The 24,699-nt window shown below is 44.9% G+C and overlaps 3 protein-coding genes across 5 annotated transcripts in view; 2 read left to right on the plus strand and 1 right to left on the minus strand.

Moving 5' to 3' along the window:
- Positions 1-8,089, plus strand: part of LRRCC1 (leucine rich repeat and coiled-coil centrosomal protein 1) — a 30,319-nt gene extending 22,230 nt beyond the window's left edge. For both annotated transcript variants that reach the window (XM_052786720.1, XM_052786721.1), the window contains exons 20-21: positions 7,285-7,394; positions 8,055-8,089. The gene's annotated coding sequence lies outside the window, so the exon portion shown is untranslated. The remainder of the gene's footprint in view (positions 1-7,284; positions 7,395-8,054) is intronic.
- On the plus strand, positions 1,082-17,728 carry E2F5 (E2F transcription factor 5). Of its 2 annotated transcripts, none has more exons than XM_052786724.1 (9): positions 1,082-1,338; positions 7,285-7,394; positions 8,055-8,216; positions 9,474-9,517; positions 12,282-12,346; positions 14,036-14,307; positions 15,016-15,209; positions 15,607-15,651; positions 16,990-17,728. In XM_052786724.1, the coding sequence occupies exons 1-9, from the start codon at positions 1,192-1,194 to the stop codon at positions 17,097-17,099; spliced, it is 1,149 nt and encodes a 382-aa protein (XP_052642684.1). In that variant the 5' UTR covers positions 1,082-1,191; the 3' UTR covers positions 17,100-17,728. The 2 variants fall into 2 exon arrangements, with proteins under 2 accessions (XP_052642684.1, XP_052642683.1); XM_052786723.1 differs by having other exon boundaries at positions 1,088-1,338; positions 14,036-14,303; positions 15,009-15,209.
- On the minus strand, positions 17,684-24,199 carry RBIS (ribosomal biogenesis factor). The gene is made up of 3 exons (XM_052786722.1): positions 24,028-24,199; positions 19,200-19,316; positions 17,684-17,852 (listed from the first exon to the last, which is right to left on the minus strand). The coding sequence occupies exons 1-3, from the start codon at positions 24,145-24,147 to the stop codon at positions 17,784-17,786; spliced, it is 306 nt and encodes a 101-aa protein (XP_052642682.1). The 5' UTR covers positions 24,148-24,199; the 3' UTR covers positions 17,684-17,783.
- Between the last annotated feature and the right edge of the window lie 500 nt (positions 24,200-24,699).

Genomic DNA, 24,699 nt, shown 5'->3' on the forward strand with positions numbered 1-24,699 from the left:
AAATAATAAAAATATGGTATAGGTCAAAGCTGTGCCAAATTTACCTATTCGCAAGCATAAATTTCAGCCTGACATTACTGAAAGGTATAAAATAAATTAAAAAAAAATAAATGAAATGTGAACTCTGAGCTTGTCAAATGCAAGGCATGTTCTCCTGCATTAATGGCAATTTAAAACCGATTCTGTTATTAGATTCTGTTTTGCTTTCATTTCCGGACAAGGTAATGGATCTGTTTAAATCAATACTGAATGTATAATCAGTCATGAAGTTCCTGTGTTACCCGAGACCAGGAGGGACAGAATTCAAGGACCTGTTTGCTCCTATGCATACATGTATTACCCTGAATGTGCTGTTGGCTATGAAGGCGTACAGCTCCTGGGTGACATGGCACATTCCGTGTAATGTCCTGTCATAATGTGCTCCACTGCCTCGTGTGATGGGGTACCTGAGGGTCTTTTCCCCACAGCATTTCTTTCTTGAAGTGCATCTCTTGAACTCTTATGCTGTGTGGACTTCAAAGCTTCTCTACTTCTGTCTGGTGGTAACTGAGGGAAAGAGGCGTACCTGAACGGGTACATTTGGACACCAGTGCAAGGGACCAGGAAAGCATCCTAAACCCCCGGTGACTCTCGCCAGACCAGCAGCGTGTCCCGCGTCCCCCTCGGGCGCTGTGAGAACACCGTTTATAATTAATCTAAGTGGGTTTTTGTATCCAGTGCAAACGGTGAATCGAGCGACGAGGCGCTATCGTATTGCGGGGCGCATCAGGCGCTCGGGCCGCTCGCCCGAGGCGGACCGTGGGCCTGCGCCGCCCGCCCCAGGGCAGCCCCAGCCAAAGCCGGGCCCGGCCCGCCGCAGCCACGCGCAATTCCTCTCCGTGCCGCGGGCTCACCCCTCCCGCCCCGGCTCTGCCGGCCGGCGGCCTCCGCGGGAGGACGGGCCCCGGGCCGGCCCTGTCACCCGCCCCGCGGCCGCAGCCCCAGCCCCGAGGGGCGGGCACGGCCCGTTCCCCGCGGGCAGCCCCCTCGCCCCCCGCGGCCGAAACATGCCGGTGTCCAGGCAACGGCGGCGGCGTCACTTCCTGCGGCGCCGCCCCTCCCGCCGCAGGCCTCGGGCCGGGGCTCCGTTCCGGGCTCGGGCCGTTGCAGCGGTCGCGACACGTGGCGCGGCGGGGCGGCCCCGCGGGCGGCATGGCCGCGGCGGCCGAGGCGGCGGGCGGCGGCGGGGGCAGCAGCAGCAGCAGCAGCAGCCGCCACGAGAAGAGCCTGGGGCTGCTGACCACCAAGTTCGTGTCGCTGCTGCAGGAGGCCAAGGACGGCGTGCTGGACCTCAAAGCGGTGCGAGGGTGGGGCGGGGCGGCGGCGCCATGGCGGCGGCCTGGGGGCGGGGGGGGGTGGCACGGCGCCCGCGACACCGCCGGGCCTCGCCGGCGCGCACAGCCCCGCCGCGCTGCCGGGAGGGCGGCGCAGCGCGGGGGCCGGCCCGGGCCGCCCGCCTGCTCCCTCCCTCCCTCCCTCCCTCCCCGGGCGGCGGGGGGTGCCCCGGCCGCTGACAGGCTGCGGCTGCCCGGTGATGGCTGACAGCCGCCGCGGCCGGCTGAAGTACGCGCTCCGGCCCTTTTTAAAGAGGGTGGAATGGTTTCCGTGTATCGTAAAACGTAGTTCACTGGCGGGGGGGTGTTTGTTTATTTTTTTACTCTGCTGCGTTGCTCTGCACGCTGACTGAGTGTACGGGCCGTTATTTAAACTTGTTTCTCACCCGTCCCCCTCGACATCCTTTTAGCAAGGGAAAAACAGACCGCTGCCTTTTTAGTACTTTTTTTACGTATATAAAAGGCACTTAATTGGCGGGGTGGGTGGCAAATCATCGTCATCCGCTTCCCGCTTCAGCAGCCTGCTGCCCCTGAGGTGCGAAGGCATCGGAGCGCAGCGGCCGGAGGCAGGACTCCCCCGGCGAGGCCCTGGGATGAGCCCGCCTTGCGCCAGGTCCGGGTGCTGGGAGGTCGCTCCGTCTCGGGAGGGACCCTTGGCGCAGCACCCCACTCGCCGGTTCCCTGGAGCGTGCTGCCGCGCCAGCTGAGGGGCCGGGGCTCTGCTCGGGCCCGCCGGGCTGTCGGCGTGCGCGGTGCGTCGAGGCGAAGGTGAATTTTTTCCCAGCTGGTTAAGGTCCTCAGTGAACTGCTGAGGAGTTAAGCAAAGTGCAGTAAGAGGCTGTCTTGGTGCTTTGGTTACTTGAAGTCCTTTCTGGAAAGTTGACCTTGTTGATTATTCTTAGTGGGCTACAGGAGGTGAGCGGTGCTCTCTGATTTGTGCATCTCTGTTCAGAGAACAAGCACTTCAGCGGTGTTACAGTGGCTAGTGAAACTTCAGGGTGAACTAGGAAGGATACTGGATTGGTTTCATACTCCTTTAGCTGTGTTGTGGTCTGTACACGTTGATGAACTTCTTTGTATTTAACTGCCTCTTTCTTCAGTAAAACGGAACTAAGCTGTCCACATCTTGGGGATTGTTGTGCAGCTTACTTTATTATCTGTCATGTGCTGCAACATCTTCCAGGTCAGTTTGAGAAGCAAAACATACTCAGTTTGTAAGACAACAGGCCAAAAAACTTAGCTTAAAGACCCAAAGAGGATGGATTTGCACAATAAAGTTGGGCTGTGTAGAGGGATGGGATGATGTTTCTCATTCCCTTTTGTAAGAAGGGAACCACCCAGAGGGAGTGGAAGGGTTGATAGGCAGGGCAAAGTAAACGGGCATTGCAACAAGTCATAGACGTTTCTGCTCAAGACCTTTGTTGGAGACTGGTTTCTGAATTACAGGATACTGTTTGTTGGAATTAAATACTAACTGCAGTGAATAAATCGTTGGTACTTTCATAAACAGTGAGTCAGAATGTACATTCTGTAACCAGTATTTCTCATAAATAAGCCACTTATCTCAGGAAAAATGAAAACCAGCATGCGCGTTATGTCGATATGCTCAGGGAACTGAAGAACAGGATGGTCTTGAAACGGAACAGAGTGTTCCAAGAAATGATTAATGTAGTGAACATCTTCAGATGTCTCTCTACTGACAGATATTGACTGTTTGATGCTGCTGATCAGTATTTCTGTAGCAAAACCAGGAGTGCACTGTGAAGAAAATACAATTTGGAAACATTAAGCATACTTGTAGCTTTGTGATTTAGCAATTGAGAATGAAAAGCTGTTCTATAGCTCATTTCCTGGTGATCTTTGGATACATCTATAATTATAGTTAAGAGGATACTTCGGGATGCGTGTGTTAACCCATCGTGAAGCAGAAGTGATGCATCGTCTTATGTGTGGGCACGGTTCCTCACTCTAGGTGCAGGGAGCCCTGGGAGGTCTGTATGCTGAAATTTTTTTGGAAATGTTTTGGTGCTGGACACTTCTCTGCTAATACCTGACAAATTGCAGGAGTAGAAGTGAGAGTTTTCTTTACTTGGAATTTTAAATCTGCAGTGCTTGCTTTAAAATTAAACAGCTCTTCTCAAATAATTGCATAATTGTCCCTGAATAACCCTGTATAAACAAATCTAGTTATGGAAATAAGCTTAAGATGTTAAGGGTTGAGATGGAAGGGAAAGAAAAGAAAGTTCCTATATGCAGCAACCCACGAATTGCAGGGAAGAGAGAAAAAGAGCAAGATGAGTGGATAAGGGATAACCCATCTGAAATGACTCCCAAAATAGAATGATTCTTTCTCTTCAGTAGCATACAATTGCTTCTGCCTTGATTTCTTAAATAGGCTTGGTTTCTAGCAGAATGCCATCCCTGCTGTACTCAAAGTTGAGCAGTGTTTCTGATAATCAGCGCAAAACATCAGGTACTCTAAAACCTACTTGTTTGTTACTACCTTTAGAAATTTATTGATCAGGAGCAAATAACAACTGGCTTACACTTGCCCTATTCCACAGAAGAAGAAAAAGCGTTATCTATTAAATTTTACATTCCTTTAATCTTTTTGCGTGCAGTGATGCTCAGTACTTTTACGTACAGGTTGCCAAGCACGCCGTTCAGTTTAAAACCCCCACCGAACTTTTGACAGTCCTCTTGGGAAGAAGATGTTGTCATCTGCTACGGGCACAGTCTGGAAGATGCAGGACCTCTTTCCTTTGACACATGGAGAGCAAGCAGGTGTTGCTGGCCGTTCTGCTTTGTTAAGCCTCTCGGTTATGACTATGCCACGGTGCTCTAGCGAATTCCTCTGCTCTTCAATGCTAATGCAGTGAGTGTGCAGCTGATGATTCCCACTACCTTTTGTCAGCTCCCAGGGAGCAAAGAAGTAGTTGTGTGAGAATGCACCCAAACTCTCGATTACCCTTTTTCTCGTTGGTTGCTTTATTTCTGGGCAGGGTTTTGTGTGTGTGAGCATGCGTGCAGCTGAAACTGTGCTGAACAGCATGCTTTCTGTATTCCAGAAGTTGCATGATCTGCATGCACGCAGAACTGAAGCCCTGCACTTAGATGTTTTTCTTCCAGTTCTGAACTTGTTTGTGAGACACTCATACAGTGCTTGTCTTGGATATGTACTTAATCAAAGTATGAAGAGATACTAGGAGGAATGACTAGGGCGCAGCAGCTTTACATTAAAAAGATTTTATGAAGACACTCCAAATGGTTCAGGGGAAGGAGTGTGGAAGCTACGTCCAACCATGTTAGCAGGGCCATTGTGGTAGATGTCCCTTTCTTGTGCTGCTGGATCTGCTTCAACCATTTGCTCAACATAGGCTGAGAAATTATGAGTTTTAAAAGTGTTTTTTACAACAGGAGATTTATCTCAGGAGGCTCTTTTAATTCTTGAAGTCATTAGTGCGTGGTTTGTGTGGAGGAACTGAATGCTTGAGCTTAATTTCTGAGCCATGTGCCGACAAGAAGGTGTCATATCGGTAACTGCTAGAGTGTTGAGCAGGAACTTTTCAATTGTTTTTTAAAATATCTGTGGAACACCCCATAAAATTTTGAGAAGATAATTAGGTTACAAGACCAGCACCAGAAAGCTAGTGACTGTCTGGATTAAACTTCCCAGACTGGCCCATTTGACTTCTTTGTTGGAATTCTTGTTGTAAGTAGTTGGACTTTGTAGCTGTGATTGAATTATATACAGGGCCAGTCAAGCCAAATACATATGTAACTGTGTCGTTCCTTTTCACAGTGTCTAACCTGGGGTGCTGGAGCCTGGTTTGCAGCAGTGGTGAATCTCCACTGCTGGTATTAATGGGAGCTGTGCTTTGGGCATATGAAATACAATATATATTGTACAGACAGGCCTTTTGGAGAATCTCATGTGGTAATGAAATCTGTGTCCAGAGCAGTTTCTTCATCGTTCAAACCATGAGTGGTAGAATAAGTCCTAGGTCCATACGTAGAGCAATGGGAAGAAAGCAGAATGTTGAATAGCAGCCGATTAAGTGTGTGCTGTCCATTCCTTGCACTGAATCATGTGGGGTGCTTGTAGGAATCGTGCCTCTGAAGACTGTGAAATGTACGGGGTGTTGATTAAACATTGCACAGACGGCATCAATTTTGTCACTTCCTAGGTTTTGAAGGCTTCTCTCGCAGTCGGAAACAGCGTGTATGCAGGCAGCAAAAATAGGTTAAGATAGCAGGCACATACCTGCTGATACAAGTGATTGAAGTGCCTGTTTCCTTGGAGAGAACTGAAGTGTGCACTGTATATGTATTTGTATGTATTTTGCTTTGTTAGATAGGAAAAGATTTTAACAGACTGCTACAGAAGACCATACAAAAGATAAATGTTGATAACGGTATCAGTAGAAACAGTGTTTATTAGGTACATCACTGTCAAGGAGAAAGAGCAGTGTTTATACTTCATGGCTATTAAGAGTATTATTTTTAATCTCCATTCTTTCTTTTTTTCCTTTTAATATTACTTCACTAGCAGAAAAAAAATTGTACTACTGAGTTCTAGTAATTAACTTTCTAGTAGGAAAATGTCATTTCTTTGGAAGATTAGTGAGTTTTTTTATGGTTCAGAAAATACTGTAAAAGGAGTTATATGGACTTTGCTGTAAAATGGATTTGGTTTTCCTTCCTATTTGTGGTTGTCTCAGGTTGTACTCTTCATACAGGCAACTTTACTAAAAGCATCAATTTAATAGATTGGACAAACTGAAATAAATCATTATGTGCCTATAGTGGAAATCAGTTGGCTTTATGCATTAGTTCATATTTGGGATGCAGAAGTCTTTGCCAGCTATCCTTCTCTTTATTTTTCTTCCTTTTTTCTTTTAATCGATTTAATACGTATAATCCCTTGTAATTGTTGTATCTTGAGTGTCCTGAGTAGTTACAAAATTGGACTCCTCTTTGCTTTCTCTCCTTTTGGTTAATATTCTTTGAACTTGAGCCACTTTACAGCATCAAAGAGGGGAGAGTGTGGAAGGCACGACTAGCTCAACTTTGCTTATTTTATCTTAAGTCTTTGCATCAGGTACGTAAAAGTCACCATGGAGAGAATTACGACATGAAGCAGACTGTTTCCTCTGCCTGACGCTCTGCTTTGCTTTGAGTGCCGAGCTGTGACAGCACACAGACACACAGCATAGCCAGTTGTAATGTAAAAGTGATAGCGTGACAGCAGCGAGCCTCCCTGTGAGCTGTACCAGGGTCCTGGTGGCTGTGAAACAGCTCTTGGTACTCCATGTGACAGATTGAGCGAGCCCAGGTACACCGTGAGGCGGATTCATGCCGTGAAGTGTTAGAGGATGATGCTGGCTGGAAGTATTGCAGCTCTCCCTCAGCCACTTTGTGAAATTACAGCCCTGTCATTTCGTATCCCGGCACAGTTTAATCCAAACAAAGACTGCAGTACCTCCAGTGTCAGTGGAAGGAATGATAAACTTAATACATCGTTAGCTTCAGAGGCTTGCTCCACTGCAGGCCATTGCTGTCTGCCTTCCCTTCTTTCTCCTACTTTCCAAAAAGAGCATTGCAAGCTCCTCTGTGCAGTTGAATAGCACATGCTCCAAATACCAAACACAGTCTTTGCAACACATGTGAACTCTCTTCTCTGATGAGGGTAGGGCTACTGGCCTTCAGAGAGGTGACTCCTCTCAGCATGCTTCATAACACTACGTGCAGGTGCTGAACTTTTGAATTCATGATTGAGCATCTGGCTCTTGAAGAGCTGAACCTTCTCCCTTCAGAATGACGTTAGCTGGCATTTTTCCAAGGGAATGGCTTAACTGTCTTTTGCCCTCAGCATGCAAGTTGCTGATACTTGTTGTTCTTCTCTTGACAGGCTGCTGATACCCTTGCTGTGAGGCAGAAGAGAAGGATCTATGATATCACCAATGTTTTGGAGGGGATTGATCTCATTGAGAAGAAGTCAAAAAACAGCATTCAGTGGAAGTAAGCCATGTCAATTCTGCAAATTTTCACGTGCTCAAGAGCAATAAAAATTGCCTCTTTCCACTTCTCCTGACTAGATATGACACCGTAAAATTAACATTACACTCATCAATGAGCAATACGACATTTTAGAATTACGGTAAAGTTGCAAATGAACTTTACTTGTCTTCCCTTTAACTTGCATCTTTGATACATAAAATTAAGTTTAAAGCATACAGAAGAGAAACTTGCAGAAAACTTGTAGTGCTACTTTATAAATAGCACTTGTAGTTGAAAATTTACTCTAGATGAATCTGGAGGGGTATCGGGACACACTGTCTTCACCCAGCTACACTCCTGTTGTCCATGCCTATTTTCTCTTGGGTCACTGAAGGTGAAAGCTCAAGCTGAGAGTTAGAGGGGAAGGAGGAAGGGCCTGCAAACCATCTCCAATGCAGAAAAAAAACTACATTCCAAAATAAAATAAATTTCAGTAGAGGGGAATTCTAAATTTGATCTGAAGTTAAGAATTTTCATTTTTCTATTAAAACACTGTTGGGAGGGTAAACGCTCATTTCCTTCATATTGAATATTAGTAGATTTTCAAAATGTTGAAATTATCTTTGCGTGTTTGCTTTAGATTTTCACTTGTGGTTTCATGAACCCTTATGCCTTTTTAAGAGGAGTAGGTGCTGGTTGCAATACAAAAGAAGTCATAGACAGGCTGAGGTACCTGGAAGCTGAAATTGAAGATCTAGAGCTTAAAGAAAAAGAATTGGATCAGCAGAAACTGTGGCTTCAGCAAAGTATCAAGAATGTCATGGATGATTCTACAAACCACCAATATCCTTTTAAATTAATTGTGTGCATCTTGGAACTAGAATTACAGCAACAGTTAAAGTGTAGGTAACAGATAAAGCATAATGTAGTCCATTTTATCCAGAAGCGTGGAAAGGCAAATATTTTTTCTGGTTTTGGTTCAAAAACAAAGAAAATACAAGTCTTATTTACATGACTTTTTGACTTCTGTGACTGTATGATTGGTAACCTGAAAATAATTTAGCACATGTATATACATACACACACATATATATATGGCAGTAATTTTAAAGTCCATAGTATAATCCTGGTGTCTTATTTTAAATTAATTGTATTGCTTTCCGGCACTTGCATAGATACTTTCTTACCAGTGCTTTACATCAATCTTTTTTTGTGTTGCTTCCTTTTCTTGAAAAGATTAAGCTATAACCCAAAGATAAATTGAGTTGACAAAGTCCTGAAGCTTGTTGGGTTTGGAACTGGAAAAAAATCCTGTGTGTAAATACCCCATGAGCAGAGGGTTCCAGCTACACTGCTCGTAACCATGTGTTTAGCTGTCTTGCAAGATATTGAGCAAATAGACACCTGGGATTGGGAGCAGGAAAGTGCCCTTCTTATCTATAGCACCAGTGATAAGTACTTAAAAATTACTTGAGTTGCTCTACAGAAACTGTTCTTGTAAAATGGATTTTGTAGCAAAGGAGATTGAAGTTAGATGTTAGGAGAAATTCTCCTTTGGGAGAGCTAGCACTGGAATTGACCCCCCCAGGGAGATGGTGGAATATCCATCCCTGGAGGTTTTCCAGGAGAGGGGAGTCAAATGTCTGTCTGGAATGTCTTAACAGTTGATCCTACCTTGAGGCAGGGGAATGGGATGGCACATGAACTCTCAAGTCCCCTCTGGCAATTTTTTTGAGTGATTCTGAGAAGTCCTGATACTTACTTGAGTCCTACAGTGTCAAGTTAGTGAGGTAAATGGTATTCTTCAAAACAAGATTTTACATGTTGTCCTTTTTTAGAAGCCTCTCTGCTCATTCAAGCTACACAACCTTTTTCTTTTTGTATTTTCTTCACAGATACAGATTTTTTTTTTCCTTTAAAAAACAGTACTCTGCTATTTTTAACTAGCCATTCTGAAAGCCAAAAATCATGCCTTGATTACACCTCTGAGTAACAGCAATAAGTTTATAGTTTAGGCTCAGTTTGGACAAACTTCTTTTAAAGGGCAACAAATACCAGTTTCCTGTTGCTTTAAGAAAAATGTTCCTTGACATAAATTACATTTTCATATGTCACCCATGAAGATATCTGCAACTGCTTCAATGGTAAGTTGCTGCTAGGCTGTATTTCTTCCAGTGAGGGATTTCCCGATCTTCCACTTGAAAACTAACTTGCTAATTATCCTGCTTTTTCCCTGCAAGTATTTTGAATTTAGAAGTATTTTGAATTTAGAAGTATTCAATAGTGATCAGTACTAAGCAATAGTGATCAGTACTAAGTAGATACCTCTCATAATGTTCATCACTAGCCAGTTCTGGCATTTTCTAGTTGTAGTCACAGATTGTGTAAAACGGAAGCTCAGCTGCTTTTGGAGTACTGGTTTTTGATGTCTTTTTATGTATTCATACTTTGCAGCAGCTTGCCTTAGGCTGTTAATGGCACCAGGGACAGGACATGTTGGTCCAACCCACCAGAAAGACGAGGCAGGTCGAAATTTCATAACATTTTCTGGTGGCAGCTGTGGCCACAGGGAGCTCCTGATGATGCTATATATAAATGGAGCCAGCTGAAGTTCAAAGATGGGGCATTGCTGCTAAATCAAAAAGATTCCTTTTGTAAAGGAGGTTTGAAGAAATTGCCAAAAATTGCAGATAGTATCATAGAATCATTTAGGTTGGAAAAGACCTTCAAGATCATTGAGTCCAGCCATCAACCATGCCCACTAAACCATGTTCTGAAGTGCCTTGTGTACGTGCTTTTTGAATACGTCCAGGGATGGTGACACCACCACTTCCCTGGGCAGCCTGTTCCAATGCCTGACAACCCTTTCAGTAAAGAAATTTTTCCTAATATCCAATCTAAACCTCCCCTGGCGCAACTTGAGGCCGTTTGCTCTCGTCCTATCACTAGTTACTTGATAGAAGAGACCAGCACCCAGCTCACTACAACCCCCCTTCAGGTAGTTGTGGAGAGCGATAAGGTCTCCCCTCAGCCTCTTTTTCTCCAGGCTAAACAACCCCAGTTCCCTCAGCTGCTCCTCATAAGACTTGTGCTCCAGGCCCTTCACCAGCTTGGTTGCCCTTCTCTGGACACACTCCAGCACCTCAATGTCTTTCCTGTAGTGAGGGGCCCAAAACTGAACACAGTACTCAACGTGCGGCCTCACCAGTGCCCAGTACAGGGGGACAATCACCTCCCTGCTCCTGCTGGCCACACTGTTTCTGATACAGGCCAGGATGCCGTTGGCCTTCTTGGCCACCTGGGCACACTGCTGGCTCACATTCAGCTGGCTGTCAACCAACACCCCCAGGTCCTTTTCTGCTGGGCAGCTTTCCAGCCACTCTTCCCCAAGCCTGTAGCGCTGCATGGGGTTGTTGTGACCCAAGTGCAGGACCCGGCACTTGGCCTTGTTGAACCTCATACAGTTGGCCTTGGCCCATCGATCCAGCCTGTCCAGATCTCTCTGTGGAGCCTTCCTATCCTCGAGCAGATCAACACTCCCTCCCAACTTGGTGTCATCTGCAAACTTGCTAAGGGTGCAATCGATCCCCTCATCCAGATCATTGATAAAGATATTAAACAGAACTGGCCCCAATACTGAGCCCTGGGGAACACCACTTGTGACCTGCCACCAGCTGGATTTCACCCCATTCACCACAACCCTCTGGGCTCGTCCATCCAGCCAGTTTTTCACCCAGCAAAGAGTACACTTTTCCAAGCCATAAGCTGCCAGCTTCTCAAGGAGTATCCCGTGAGAGACAGTGTCAAAGGCCTTACTAAAGTCCAGGTAGACAACATCCACAGCCTTCCCCTCATCCACTAGGCGGGTCACCTGGTCATAGAAGGAGATCAGGTTGGTCAAGCAGGACCTGCCTTTCATAAACGCATGCTGACTGGGCCTGATCCCCTGTTTGTCCTGCAAAGAAGTTACTTCCCTTGACATCCTCTCCTGATCCTGGGGTACCCGAGGGAAGACTTGTTCAGTCTCCAGCTAGGCTCAGAACCATCTCTTCTTTGCCACAAGGAAATTTGGGGTTGTTTTTGCATAAAAATGCAAGATTAGACAACTACTGCGGAGTTCAACAAAACTAAGCTGTTACTGAAGAGTTAGTCATTACAAAATGTGGAGGCATCTAGTATGCCAGTCACATAGTAAATACTTCATGTAAGTGTCTCTTAGGAGGAGAGAAGGAAAAGCATTATTCCAAGTTATGGACAGAGGGGAGACGATGTGCAGGTAGGTGAGTGACCTGCAGTGTAAGGCAGGTTGTGCCAGTGCTGTTGATGTAATTGTGATCTCCTGACTTTAACCAATACGATTTAGTGTCCATAGTAAGCTACAGGTGAGTTTGATAGTCAGCTGTTACATCCTGGTTGTATGTGCTGCAGAAAGTGTAAACTTAGACACTTGGAAGTGCTGGCACTGAAGACGATCATTAATACCTTTTCTTCCTTCTGTTAAGTCTTTCTGTACTGCCACCATTCTTCAAAGCCATGAAGTGAGCTGGACCGGAGAGCTGTTTTAGCTGAAAAAGAAACTAATTAATTTTTTCACCTCACGTTAAGTACACAGCTAGGAGATCTGGGGACAGTAACAAACAGGTAAAGGAAGTGGTAAATCTGGTATCGCTATGAGAAAAGGTTCTTGCAACTATGGTCTAAGTATTGGAATTCTGTGGTTTATATTATGCTATATACTTGGATCTTACAGGAAATCTGCAAGTCCCACCACAAGTTTATTTATGCTAGAATTATGCAGTATTTTAAGTGGCCTTAGAGAATTACCATATCTCATTTGAGTGGATACCTTGCAAGACTTAAGAAAAATATGCACACTTAACACTTTCTTAAAAATTGCTATTTAACCAGGAGACACACTTCTAGCAATTCAAGCACCTTGTGGTACACAGTTAGAAGTACCTATACCCGAAATGGTATGTACTGGTTTCTTGTTTACCTAAGTGTTCTAGAGGGACAGTGGAAAAGAAGAGCTACATTAGAGTGAAGGGTTTATCTCTATCTGTGTGCAGGAGGGGAAAGAAATAAAAATTAAGATGGTTTCAGTTGAGAAAAGAGAGGCTGGGTGGGGAAAAAGTGGGGTTTGTACACCTAGATAGACTAATGGTAACTCTGTCTTCTATTAAAAACAAGATATAGTAGTGGGTTTCTTTGCCCTCTCTTCTTCTCTCATGCCTTCAAATGTTGCAACTTTCCAAATTAGGCATAATTGTCATGAATTCCCTTTAGAACTTATTAGCAGTGACTTTTATGTGTCAAATTTCTTTGTTGTATTGTTAAAACAGATCTCTTACAAAAAAGCCCTTTAGATTTAGTTGCAGGTTTCATTTAGATTTAGTTTAGATTTAATTTATGTTTAGTCTCATGGTACTAGACTGGATAGAGAAACAGACTGCGGTCTTGCTTTAGCCAAAAGGCTTAAATGGGCAAGATTAAAGCAGGAGGCGAAATTACTTACCTCTGTCCCTCTTTCTTTTTTTTTTTTTTTTTTTTTTTTTGTTGCAGTGCTCTGTTTTAAATAGGGTTTACATAGTTGGGAGAGAGCATTGTATGAAGCATGATAGCCACTATGCTTGTAGAAGGCTGAAATTCACCTGAGAAGTTTCACAAGCTATTTTTAGTGAGGCTAAGCACAGTCTAATATCATAAGAGCATCCAAAGCTAGAACCATGAAGCTGATCAGTGGTACTATCTTTATCCATCTCTGCTGAAATCAGTTCAGGCAATGGTAAGGTTCTCTGTGGGACCAAAGTTAGCCGCTGTGATATTGGGGTGGGGTTTTTGGCTTTTTGTCAAGGACTAAAACAGCTGATCTTAGTCTTCATCACCAAGTTCAAATTGGATGTTTTTGTTTTGGTTCCCCTTCCCTGAGGCTCCTTTCCCACTTTTCTCATCCTCATTTTTCCTAGAACATACTTGCTGAAAACCTATTCGCTAAATTAGCCACTGCAGAGTCAGCGGTCTCACTGAGACTATGCTAGGGGAAGTTAGTCCTAGCTGTATTGCTTAAGTAACTTGCCAAAAGAAGGCCTCGCAAATCAGCTGAGAAATTGTTTCTACTGACTCATGATCCTGTGCTCACTCAGTCTGGGTGAGATATCCAACTGTTTTAGGATGCTTGGTCCCAACCAAGATCATTCTGAAGCTCCATTTAAAAGGAAGAGATGTAAATGTACAGAAATCATTATTTATCGTTGTTATTGATAAGATGTAGCCCTGCTATAAGTCTCATGTAACTTGAATTCAAGATTTAGTTAAGCACTTCAAAGAATTGTATATTTGTGTCCTCTGTAACTGTGTTCTGGTCAGGTAAATACATTACAGGTTTGTAATCTGGTTTGGGTTTGGTTTTTTTATTAGATCACACGTATTAGTTTTAAATTTTTTTTTCCTGAGTATGATTTGTTAAGTTTGTGCCAATTCGTAGCTCTTCCTAGCGATCTAACTAGAAGGGCGCTGTATTTATCTTCTGCATCAGTTTGAGAATTCTGTTCAAACATCCTCATTACTTTCTCTGGGAAATAAGGCTATGCAGTTACTGTTATGTTTTGTAAAGTTCCAAGTTCTCAAGGAACGGTAACTTTCAAAATACACCACCTTCACAGGGACAGAATGGACAGAAGAAATACCAGATCAATCTTAAAAGTAGTTCAGGACCTATCCATGTGCTGCTTATAAATAAAGAATCAAGCTCCTCCAAGCCCATGGTGTTTCCAGTTCCTCCGCCCGATGACCTTGCACAGCCCCCATCTCAGCCTGCAGCTCCAGCGACTCCCCTTAAACCTGCTACAGCTCCTCAAAATCCACCAGAACAACATGATCTGAACCAAGGACAAGAGTTACCGCAAACATCAGTTGCGGACACGCCATCAGGTGGGTCCAGGGTTTTTCTTACCTCAGATGGGTGGCGGAGGTAGGGAACTGGAGGGAAAGAAGAAACTGTTAGAAAAGGTGGTAGATAAAGGAAAGGTCAAGAATTTGCATAGCGTAGCATCTGTCTGTTAAGAAACTATCCCAAGGGCTTACCAACAGCTCTCAAGAGGTTAGAGAGAACCCTCTTCTTCTTCTGTCTTCTGTCTGGTGGAACACATTCTTCTCTTGTAGCTTATCATCTTATACCAAACAGGTTTTGGATGTGATCCTGTTAATTATTCTGAGGTGCTTCTCCAGAAATGCAGTATGGAATGAAATTGCCAACCTCTAACAGAGGACATGATTTGAACATGTACCTTTTAATGAGACAGATAATACAGGCACCAGTTCCAGCTTTTGTGCCACAAGGTCACTTACCTTCTTCCACATAGCCACAATGAGAGACTGCCTGAATATCAGGGTTGGTTTTTTTTCATAATAATAGTAGGGTAATAGGAAAAGATTTTAGAAAATGCTGTCATTGTTACAGACTGCATTTCTGAGGGTCCTGATTAAATAGCGCCTGTGACTTCGGAAGGGGGAGACTCCTCTCACCTCATCCCAGACACTGGCCACGTTCTCCTCAAAAGACAAAGTCAGGTGCAGGCGTTTTGTGTTGCCTTTTACTGTAACAGACGTTTTAATATGCCTTTCGTGTCTTTGTAGACGGCAGTGTGCAGCAGAACAGTACAACCCCAGCAGCTCCTTACTCCAGCCTTCCAGAGTCGGTGTTGTACCCCAGCCTTACAGGAGATGTCACCCAAGCTACAGCTAGCTCAAATGACTACCAGGGTTTGCTGCCCCTGGATGTTAACTGTATTCTCAAGCCAAACTCATTCGACATAGCAAAGATGGAAGAGCCCACAGGTAGGAAGCAGTAGTTACTGTTTAAATGTTTTTATTAGTTTCCTGAGCCCTTCTTTGTGACCAAATTACTGATGAGTTACACAGAGGAAATGACAGGCCTCTGTTTATCTCCTAATGAAGCCACTGAGCCAGCTCTGAGTAGCAAACTCATTTTGAGCAAAATACCTTTCTCTGCCACCAAATAAGCTTCAAATTGTACATGGCTGTAGGGTTATAAGGGATCAGTGGGAGAAATGTATCAGGAAAAACTGAGGGATACAAAGATGAATATATTTTACGTATACATGGTGTGCCATCTCCACAGCTCCTACACTGCACGAGCCATACTGTACTTTGCAGTTCTGTTTTAATGCGAATATTGTTGCCTTTCATAAACACATGCTCTTGTCTTTCACAGGAAATATCAGTGGGGATATCATTGATGAACTCATGTCTTCTGACGGTAAGTATTTAGCATCTTTACTTTTCTAATAATCACAAGTAGCAGCATCGTTTTTGTGTGAACAGCACTCTTAGTAGGTGTCTGTTAAATCTGATGCCAAGAGTCAGTATGAAACTACTTCCTTCCCCTGTACTGCCTCCTCTGTCATTCTTGTCTTTGCTCCCCTTTCCATTCCCTGCAACAGTTTTATTTAACAATCGAAATATGAAAGCCTTAATCCAGCAAGCACTTACATGCATGAGTAACTCACCAGTCCTTAACTCAGGAACAAAGAAAGAACAGGCTGATGACTAGAGTGCTGCCTTAAAAAAAAAAAAAATCTGGTTTAATTCTGTTCTGCCTCAGGCTTCCTGCAGGAGCTTTGAGTAAACATTGCAGAACATATTTACCTGCCTGCATGCAGACTGATACATGGCCAGCTGTGATACACTAACAGAACAGACAAATGTCACCCACTTCTGCTCTTGCACCTTGGTGGCCATGAGTGCAGAACTGAACCACAGCTAATAAGATCGTATGCTCCCTGCCTCTCTGCTCTATCTCACTGAGGTGCAGGCAAAAAGGTGAACTCAGCTGGCATTTTTCCTCTTGCCCTGCGCTCTGTAAGCAGCCTGTACTACTATCTGCCCTCCAAGCAGACCTCAGGGCTTATCCAGAAAGAACCATGTAATTATAAGATCCGAGGGGCATGATGGGATTATGTGAATGTGCCAATATGCTGCTGAAATGGAAATAGTTTCCACTTTCAGAGCAGGTACAGCATGCCCAGCTCATCTGCACTAGGTTAGTGTTCCTGAGGTGCAGCGTGAGGGCTGAGGCTTCTCTTCTTGCATTCCCTCCCCAAAAGATGGCTTCAAGTCCATGCTTGAAATGCAGTCCACAGAGAAACTGCTAGCCTCCATTTTTCATCTGTAAAATAGGGATAATGGTAACTTCCTTACTTAAAACGATAAATATTTGAAGGCTGATATATGCAATACTGTAACAAGACGAAGGAATATAAATATAAATGGCTTTCTGATGAAAGTTTCAAAAGCTGCTCAGGAGCTCCTTTGCTGCAGAAGGAGAATTTAAGTCCATATTCCACAGCTATCACTCTGTTTCAGCAAATTCACTTAAAATACAAAGCAAAAAATGTAGACATGTCACTTACTGCCTTAGTTTGAAGGCAATACAGGTATTCACAGTATGTATCCTAGCATGCTTGTCAGATTATCAAGACCATTTTAATTATTAAGACTAACCCTGATAGTGGTGATGACAAACATACTGAATTATGAGATAGGGCTGATATTCCAAAAGTGTTTTAATTTAAACTAAACTATTCCTGCTTTACAGTTTTTCCTCTCTTACGACTCTCTCCTACTCCCGGAGATGACTACAACTTTAACCTGGATGATAATGAAGGAGTCTGTGATCTCTTTGATGTGCAGATACTAAATTATTAGATATTGTGTCAACCAGACTACTTATCTACCTCTAACTATAACATTCTAGACTTCTTCATAACCTAAGTATTTGAATAATGAATGTATAACTTCTTAGTTCACTGACTCTGGGAGTATATTTCCTTTTGCTTCCTTTAACTACTTCACAAAACAAATTCAACAACTAGAAAAAAGGGCTTTTATCAAAAATTCTGGCAAGTTTTTTCACCTGAGTGCCCTCTGTGTAATCCAGTTATTTGGAATTTTCTTTACTAAGAAAAGTGAAAATGCTTTATAGCCTTTTGATCATTTTTTTAAAAATGATTAGGCTTCTTGCTCACAGTTAACAGCATTTTCTTTGAAGCTTTACTGCCAAGAAGCTTTCTATATTTTTTTTTAACCTTTCCATCAATTTTGAAGCTTTCACTGCCAAGCTGAAAAGTGAAGGATATCAACTTGAGTTATGCTAAATTGTTTCAGTGAACCAATTTTGTGAAGTGCCTTCTGTTTTAGCACTTTAAGTTTCTCACACTGACTTCTGACATTCCACTTTCCTAGATGATAGGAAAGGTCTGTTTGTAGTTTGTATTAAAGTGTGCCAATACTTGTATATTAACAAGATTTTTTTTTAATAAAATTGTACAAACAAAGCCATCAGTATTTGTGATCTTCATTTCTTGCAATCCCTTCATTGTCCATTATGCATTACAACTGAGATAACAGGCTTGTGGCAGCATCCACATTTGCGGGTTCCTCTTCCAGATTTGTGGAAACCTAAAAAAAAAGGACTTTCAGTTTAAAGTAGAAAGCAATTTCTTTTTAGTCTGCTTAGAAGAAAAACACTAATAAGTACTTGTTGTCTAGAAGATTAGTTTGTCTTTACATATTTAATTTAGGCTAATTTTGCAGTCATCATTCAATAATTTGGGGGATTACAGGATTCACTAAACTTGACAGATAAGCAGCCAATACTTTATTCTGCAGGAGAAAGACAAAGCATCATGCCAGTAATGTAACATACATGACCAAATGGAAATAGGCTCAGCTTTTAGTTCGCAAGCGCTCTTGACAGCACTTTTGCAATTTTGGGGAAAATACTATTACAGCCTGAGGGATTCAACATTATGTCATGTATAGCCCTACTAGCAGAGGACCAGTGGTATAGTCCAAATTCCTGGCTGTCTGCAATAACAAACCAGCAGGAACAGGGCCACTGGCACCAACTGCCTGGAAACCCTTGCTCGGCCTCATCCTGTGCTGGCAGCACTGTCATCTACGTTTCATTTTTCCCTCAGCCTCTCCTTAAGGCATTTGACACTCATGTTGTTGCTCCCAGCCATACAGAAACTTGATCACCCCAGGCACAGTAAATAACACTCAACTCGTGTCCACTTCTCCCAAGTCCCTCTACTTCCGCCAACAGCCAGGATGGATTTATCTGTATCTGCTTTCTCTCTCCCCCAAACCACATCCAGAGGACCAGAAAGAGTCAGCGTAAAGAGTTTATACACAGCAACTCATCAGCAATTAAATTCTGTGAATTATTTCTTGCGCAAGGCTGCACGTAGCCCTGTTTAAGAGACTAGATGAAGGAAGACAAGTGAAACACTGTCTTGAACCTTAAGTGCTACAGAAGAGCTCTAGTACAGAAATTGCAATTTCAGGTGTTAGTAGATCTGGTGAGGGAATAGGAAGGCTTGGGGATCGGAACAGAAAGAGGCAGAGCTGTTTGGTTCAAAGCACTATGAGGTTCTTCAGGTAGGGAATGGCAAGGTTCATCCTTACTTTGTGTCTATCCATGTTGAGACATAAGTCTCATATCAAGCAGCTGCAGCTGGAATTAACTTTAAATAAATAAATTAAAAAACAGCTACAACATAATTTTAAAATACGTTTTGGGAGCATGCTCCAGCTTGGCTGCCCACCCTCTTCTCTTTTTACTTTAGTAGTTATATAGCACTTGAATATTCAACATTACAACATAACTGAAATTAATAAAGCTGGTTTTATAGCTTTAAAGCAACTGCATGAATTGCCTGCAGTCTTAGAGCCAGAATATAATGCTTTGAACATGTATAGTCCTTTCATTTCCCTCCTCAGATTTTTACAAAGGGAAATTACCTTATGACTCTTCTGAGGTTCTGCTGTAGTGCCTTTTGATAGATGCTGTACTTCTTTCTGAACTTCAGCAAATGCTTTATTTATTGTGCTAACTTTCTCAGCATTTCTAATGTTTATCTGGGAGAAAAGAAAAAACACACATTGGTATTTTTAACAGAAATTCCAATGGCATGTGAAATTGCACCATTTTTGTACAACTTACACAGCCAGCATTACGTGCATATTAGTAGGTTTATCTGTTAATTATATCATCTAGTCATGTACTACTAATGTTCTAATAAATTGAAAATTATGAAAGCAGTTAAACTTGCTCTATTGGAAACGGAGTCCATAGTGATCCAGAAACAGAACACAGAGAAAACAAAAGCTAGGCTGTAGACAGGCCCTGCTATACTGCCCTCAGCTCCTCTTAGCTGGAGTCAAGTTCCAGGAAGGGTTCCTTCCTTCATTTGTGTAGTGGGTTGACCCTGGCTGGGCACCAGGTGCCCACCAAAGCTGCTCTATCACTCCCCCTCCTCAGCTGGATGGGGGTGAGAAAATACAATGAAAGGCTCGTGGGTCAAGATAAGGACAGGAAGAGATCACTCGCCAATTACCATCATGGGCAAAACAGACTCAACTTGGGGAAAATTAATTTATTGCCAATCAAATCAGAGTAGGGTAATGAGAAAATAAAACCAAATCCTAAAACACCTTTCCCCTACCCCTCCCTTCTTCCCAGGCTCAACTTTGCTCCCAATTTTCTCTACCTGCTCCCCCAGAGCAGCGCAGGGGGACAGGGAATGGGGGTGGCGGTCAGTTCATCATACAGTGTCTCTGCCACTCCTTCCTCCTCAGGGGGAGGACTCCTCACTCTTCCCCTGCTGCAGTGTGGGGTCCCTCCCACAGGAGACAGTCCTCCAGGAACTTCTCCAACATGAGTCCTTCCCACGGGCTGCAGTTCTTCACAAGCTGCTCCAGTGTGGGTCCCTTCCACGGGGTGCAGTCCTTCAGGCACAGACTGCTCCAGCGTGGGTCTCCCACGGGGTCACAGCCTCCCTCAGGCACCCACCTGCTCTGGCGTGGGGTCTTGCACGGGCTGCAGGTGGATATCTGCTCCACCGTGGACCTCCATGGGCTGCAGGGGGACAGCCTGCCTCACCATGGTCTTCACCACGGGCTGCAGGGGAATCTCTGCTCCAGTGCCTGGAGCACCTCCTCCCCCTCCTTCTTCACTGACCTTGGGGCCTGCACGGTTGTTTCTCTCAACATATTCTCACTCCTCTCTCCAGCTGCAGTTTCGGTTCCACAGCAACTCTTCCCTTCTTAAATCTGTTATCCCAGAGGCGCTACCACTATTGCTGATGGGCTCGACCTTGGCTGGCGGCGGGTCTGTCTTAGAGCCGGCTGGCATTGGCTCTGTCGGACATAGGCGAAGCTTCTAGCAGCTTCTCACAGAAGCCACCCCTGTAGGCTCCCACTACCAAAACCTTGCCACGCTGTCTTGGATTTGGCTGGGATAGAGTTAATTTTCTTTCTAGTAGCTGGTATAGTGTTATGCTTTGGATTCAATACGAGAAGAATGTTGATAACACACTGATGTTTTCAGTTGTTGCTAAGTAGTGTTTATACTAAGTCAAGGATTTTTCAGCTTCTCATGCCCAGCCAGCAAGAAGGCTGGAGGGGCACAAGAAGTTTGGAGGGGACAAAGCCAGGGCAGCTGACCCAAACTGGCCAAACGGGTATTCCATACTATGAGACGTCATGTTCTAGTATATAAACTGGGGGGAGTTGGCCTGGGCGGGGGGCATGGATCACTGCTTGAGAACTAACTGGGCATTGTATGGGGAGTGCTGAGCAATAGCATTGTGCGTCACTTGGGTTTTATATTCCAATTCTTTTATTATTACTGTCATTTTATTATTATCATCATCATCATTATTATTTTCTTCCTTTCTGTCCTATTAAACTGTTCTTATCTCAACCCACGAGTTTTACTTTTTTCTTTCCTGATTCTCTCCCCCATCCCACTGGGTGCAGGAGGAAGTGAGTGAGCAGCTGCGTGGTGCTTAGTTGCTGGCTGGGGTTAAACCATGACACACACAAACCCAATACAATTTGTAAATGATCTTACCATTTTTAATTTCGTCCAGTAGTTTGCCTTTCAACATCACACCTTGCATTCCTACATGTTCATACTATAGGTCTGGCCAACAATGTCTACCAGATTTTGCTATGGTATTTAAAGAATCTTCTATGGCTGTAGCAGACCAGGGGATGTGTATGTAGTCCCTGGACACCTCAGCCTCACTTACTAGCCCAAGTCTGCCTTCATAAGTTATTTCACCAAAGATCCTTGCTTTCAAAGGGGAAGAGCTAAGATATGGACATGTGCTGTGCTCTGGGGACAATAATCTGTGGAGCAGGGTGGATACAAGGGGGCATAGACTCTTTCACCGCTGCAGCAAAGTAAGGTTCAGCTGATCTCAGCCCTAGCACATGTTGCTTCTGAAGCACCAAGTCTGAAACAGGATCGTAGCCAAATAATGGCCTATTACATTGCAAATGTTCCAGAAGCACACTGATACATCTTCAGGCAACCCCAAATTTCAGGATACCTACTGCTGTTCCAAAGGCTACCCCTGTAGTTCACCTCTCAGCAATTTACACAGGGGGAAGCAAACCACGAACGGTGACACATATTCATTTTGCTTTCAAAGCTTCCAGAATTTCAGAGCGTGTATACATTAACAACAATTCCATTTATTCTAAGTGAGCAAGAGAACCAGTAGTAAAAAAGTAGTGGCAAGAGGCTGATAAAATAAGCCTACTCAGATTAGCACTTTAACTCATAATAAACTGGATTGTGACTCGAGAAATACAGACTCAGCTCCTAACTCAAATCAAGAGTGGATGGGACCATGGACAATGCAATTTTCAAAGATCTTAGGTTTCCCATCAGGGCTTGTTACCATTTTCCAGCTTCACAGGGGTGCTGAAAGGATCCAGTCAGTTTTAATATCTGGTATCCTCAGCTACTCTGGCAGGACTCCTCCACAGAAAGAGGCCCTATAGCTAGCACGTGTATCTATATCAAAAGTTGTTTGAATAGTTACAATGGGCTTTTCTCTGTTAAAGAATAAACCTATTTTAACAAATTTTTCTGAGCATCTTCCTATACTGCTTAATGATAAGTAAATCCCCAAAGGCTTAATGAATTAAAGAATACAGCTTCAAACGCACAGAATAAAATTTTACTCCTAATAAGCTACTGACTTTTCCTGAATATGTTTTTTTAAACTTGTTTCTCCCTTTATTATACAGAACCCTCTAGACTAAGCGGAGATGTGATGCCAGCAACATGAAGTTGTTTATTTCCAAAGTTTGTTACATTCCTGTCTGTCTACCAGATTAACTTGTCAAGTGGCTTTAGCCTGCAGGAGAAAATTTGAAAGGGCCTTTTTTTAGAGCTGCTGTTTAACTCTGCCCAGCAGACTACAACTAAATCTAATGGGAACAATAAGCCACTAACCGTCTGCTTTTTTTCTCAGATGCCTTCCTAGAGGGACCAGCTGAACTCTCAGCAGATCACACATCTCAGGCTGGAGGCAGGGTTTGAGAAGGAGATACCGTATAACGACTTGCTGCTACCAAGAGGAAAACTCTTGCTTAGATCAACTCCATCCCTCTTCCCCTGCATCGCTCCCAGCCACACGACCCAATCCCTCCCTCTTCTGGGCTGTGGTGCTCTCTGGACACAAAAAGGGCAGAATCATTTTTGCTTGTTTACTTTTCCATTGCTTTAGTGTGTTGAATCAGCTCGCAGGAAGGGTCTGCAGAGCATCGCAGCCCATCTAAGGTGCAAGAAAGGGGAAAAGAGGAATTAAGAGTAAAACATATGGCAGTGCGCACTCTTAGATCTGTTCACTGTATCTCACTGACATGGTTTTACTTGACAGCTGAGACAAACAAAGAGCTCCTGGATCAGAAAAGGCTCCATCCTTTCTGGTTCTTCACCCAAAAAATGTTTCTCTTTGCACTCATTCATAATTAAGTTTGTTCAACTCACCAACCCAGCACAGAAAAACGCAAAATGCATTTTTAATTGCTTTTTCTGCTGATTTAGCAAGTTGAATCACCTAGTATGCGATGAGTTCCCAAGCCAGCATCAAGGAGAGCTGTGGGAACAGAGGCCGGAGCCTGCTAAAGGAGGCTGGGGTCGGGAAGGTGACAGGAAGGAGCAGGACCTCCCCTTGCAGTATCTGTGCCTCACGGTTTGGATCAAGCCATTTTGTTAAACCGTACCCTGAATTACACCATCAGTGACGCTGCAAGCGTGGTCTCGTAAACGTAAACTCACTGAACTACTGATGTTGTCTTTAGCATCACATTCCCTAGGACAGACATCCTGAGATGCTACTATATACTCTCTAAATGAGCCGCCGCAAGGAGACCAGCTCTAAGTCGTATGTGGCAGATGCCTGCAGGAGATTAGTCAAATAAACTTTTCGTGCTTCTCTTCTTGAAGATGATGTCATCCACATATAAGCCTAATTTTCAGGTGGAAATCGTGTACTTTGCAACGTTGTGCCCAGAAGGGTTCTGTCCATAAAGCAGCCCTGCTCAGTCAGTCACGAGCGCCTCCCCCGCCCCGCAGAAGAGGCCCAACAGGAGGAAAGGCCGCGCCAGCCCGGCCCGGAGGAAATGCCGCGGGAGCGGCCGGGCCCGCCAGGCCGAAGCCTCGTGCGGGGCCTACGGGCGACGCGGCGGGACGGAGGCCCTCCGGTGGGAAGCCACCGCGCCGACCCCCCGGCAGGCCGTCGTCGTCCCCCCCCTCCGCGCCACTCACCTGCTTCAGCCCGGAGGTGACGGGCCGCGCCTTGCCCTTCGCCTTGGCCTTGACGGCGCCGCTGCGGGCGATGCGGAAGACGTTCGCCGCCTTCGCCGACCGAGACCGGCTCTTCCCCATGGCGGCGGCTCCGCCACGACGGCCGCCCGGCTGACGTCACAGCCGCGCGCCGGGGAAGCCGCCAATCCCCCCCCACGGCCGCCAGCACCGCCATTGGGCGGCGCCGGCAGGGGGCGCTGTGCCTCCCCATTCCCCCCCCCCCCCCGCCCCCGCCCCGGCCCCGCGGTGGGGAGCGGCAGCGGCGGGGCGGTGTCCCCGTCCCCGTCCCCGTCCCCGTCCGCCGCGCCTGCTCCCGCTCTTCGCAGCCCGGTTCCCGCACGGGAGAGCTGGGCTTTCTGCGCCCGTCACTGCGGGCCGCCGAGTTAAACGCCACGGTGCTGAAGCACGTGCGTGACAGCCCCTGAAACACAGGGTTTGCAAGGGAAAAAAAAAAAAAAAAAGAATTTCGAGTGGGTTGCGGGAAACCCTTCTGTCTCAGGGGCCCCGCCGGTAAAACGTGGATGTCTCTACGGTCAGTTCCAAAGGCAATTGGCTTCACCCCCCTGGGAGCAAGGCGGGAGGGGAACACCGGGGCCCGCCGCGGGGCCGGGCAGCCATCCTCACTTTGCTTTA

The sequence above is a fragment of the Harpia harpyja genome, chromosome 5, assembly GCF_026419915.1.
Source record: "Harpia harpyja isolate bHarHar1 chromosome 5, bHarHar1 primary haplotype, whole genome shotgun sequence".
NCBI classification, from domain to species: domain Eukaryota; kingdom Metazoa; phylum Chordata; class Aves; order Accipitriformes; family Accipitridae; genus Harpia; species Harpia harpyja.

Excerpts from the sequence above, each read along its gene's own strand:
- RBIS (XM_052786722.1), bottom strand. The coding sequence starts at position 24,147 with ATGGGGAAGAGCCGGTCTCGGTCGGCGAAGGCGGCGAACGTCTTCCGC. Across the intron at positions 19,317-24,027 it reads TCACCTCCGGGCTGAAGCAG|ATAAACATTAGAAATGCTGA; the intron begins GTGAGTGGCGCG and ends CTTTTCTCCCAG. Across the intron at positions 17,853-19,199 it reads AACCTCAGAAGAGTCATAAG|GTTTCCACAAATCTGGAAGA; the intron begins GTAATTTCCCTT and ends CTTTTTTTTTAG.
- E2F5 (XM_052786723.1), top strand. The coding sequence starts at position 1,192 with ATGGCCGCGGCGGCCGAGGCGGCGGGCGGCGGCGGGGGCAGCAGCAGC. Across the intron at positions 14,304-15,008 it reads AGTTGCGGACACGCCATCAG|ACGGCAGTGTGCAGCAGAAC; the intron begins GTGGGTCCAGGG and ends GTGTCTTTGTAG. Across the intron at positions 15,652-16,989 it reads TGAACTCATGTCTTCTGACG|TTTTTCCTCTCTTACGACTC; the intron begins GTAAGTATTTAG and ends CCTGCTTTACAG.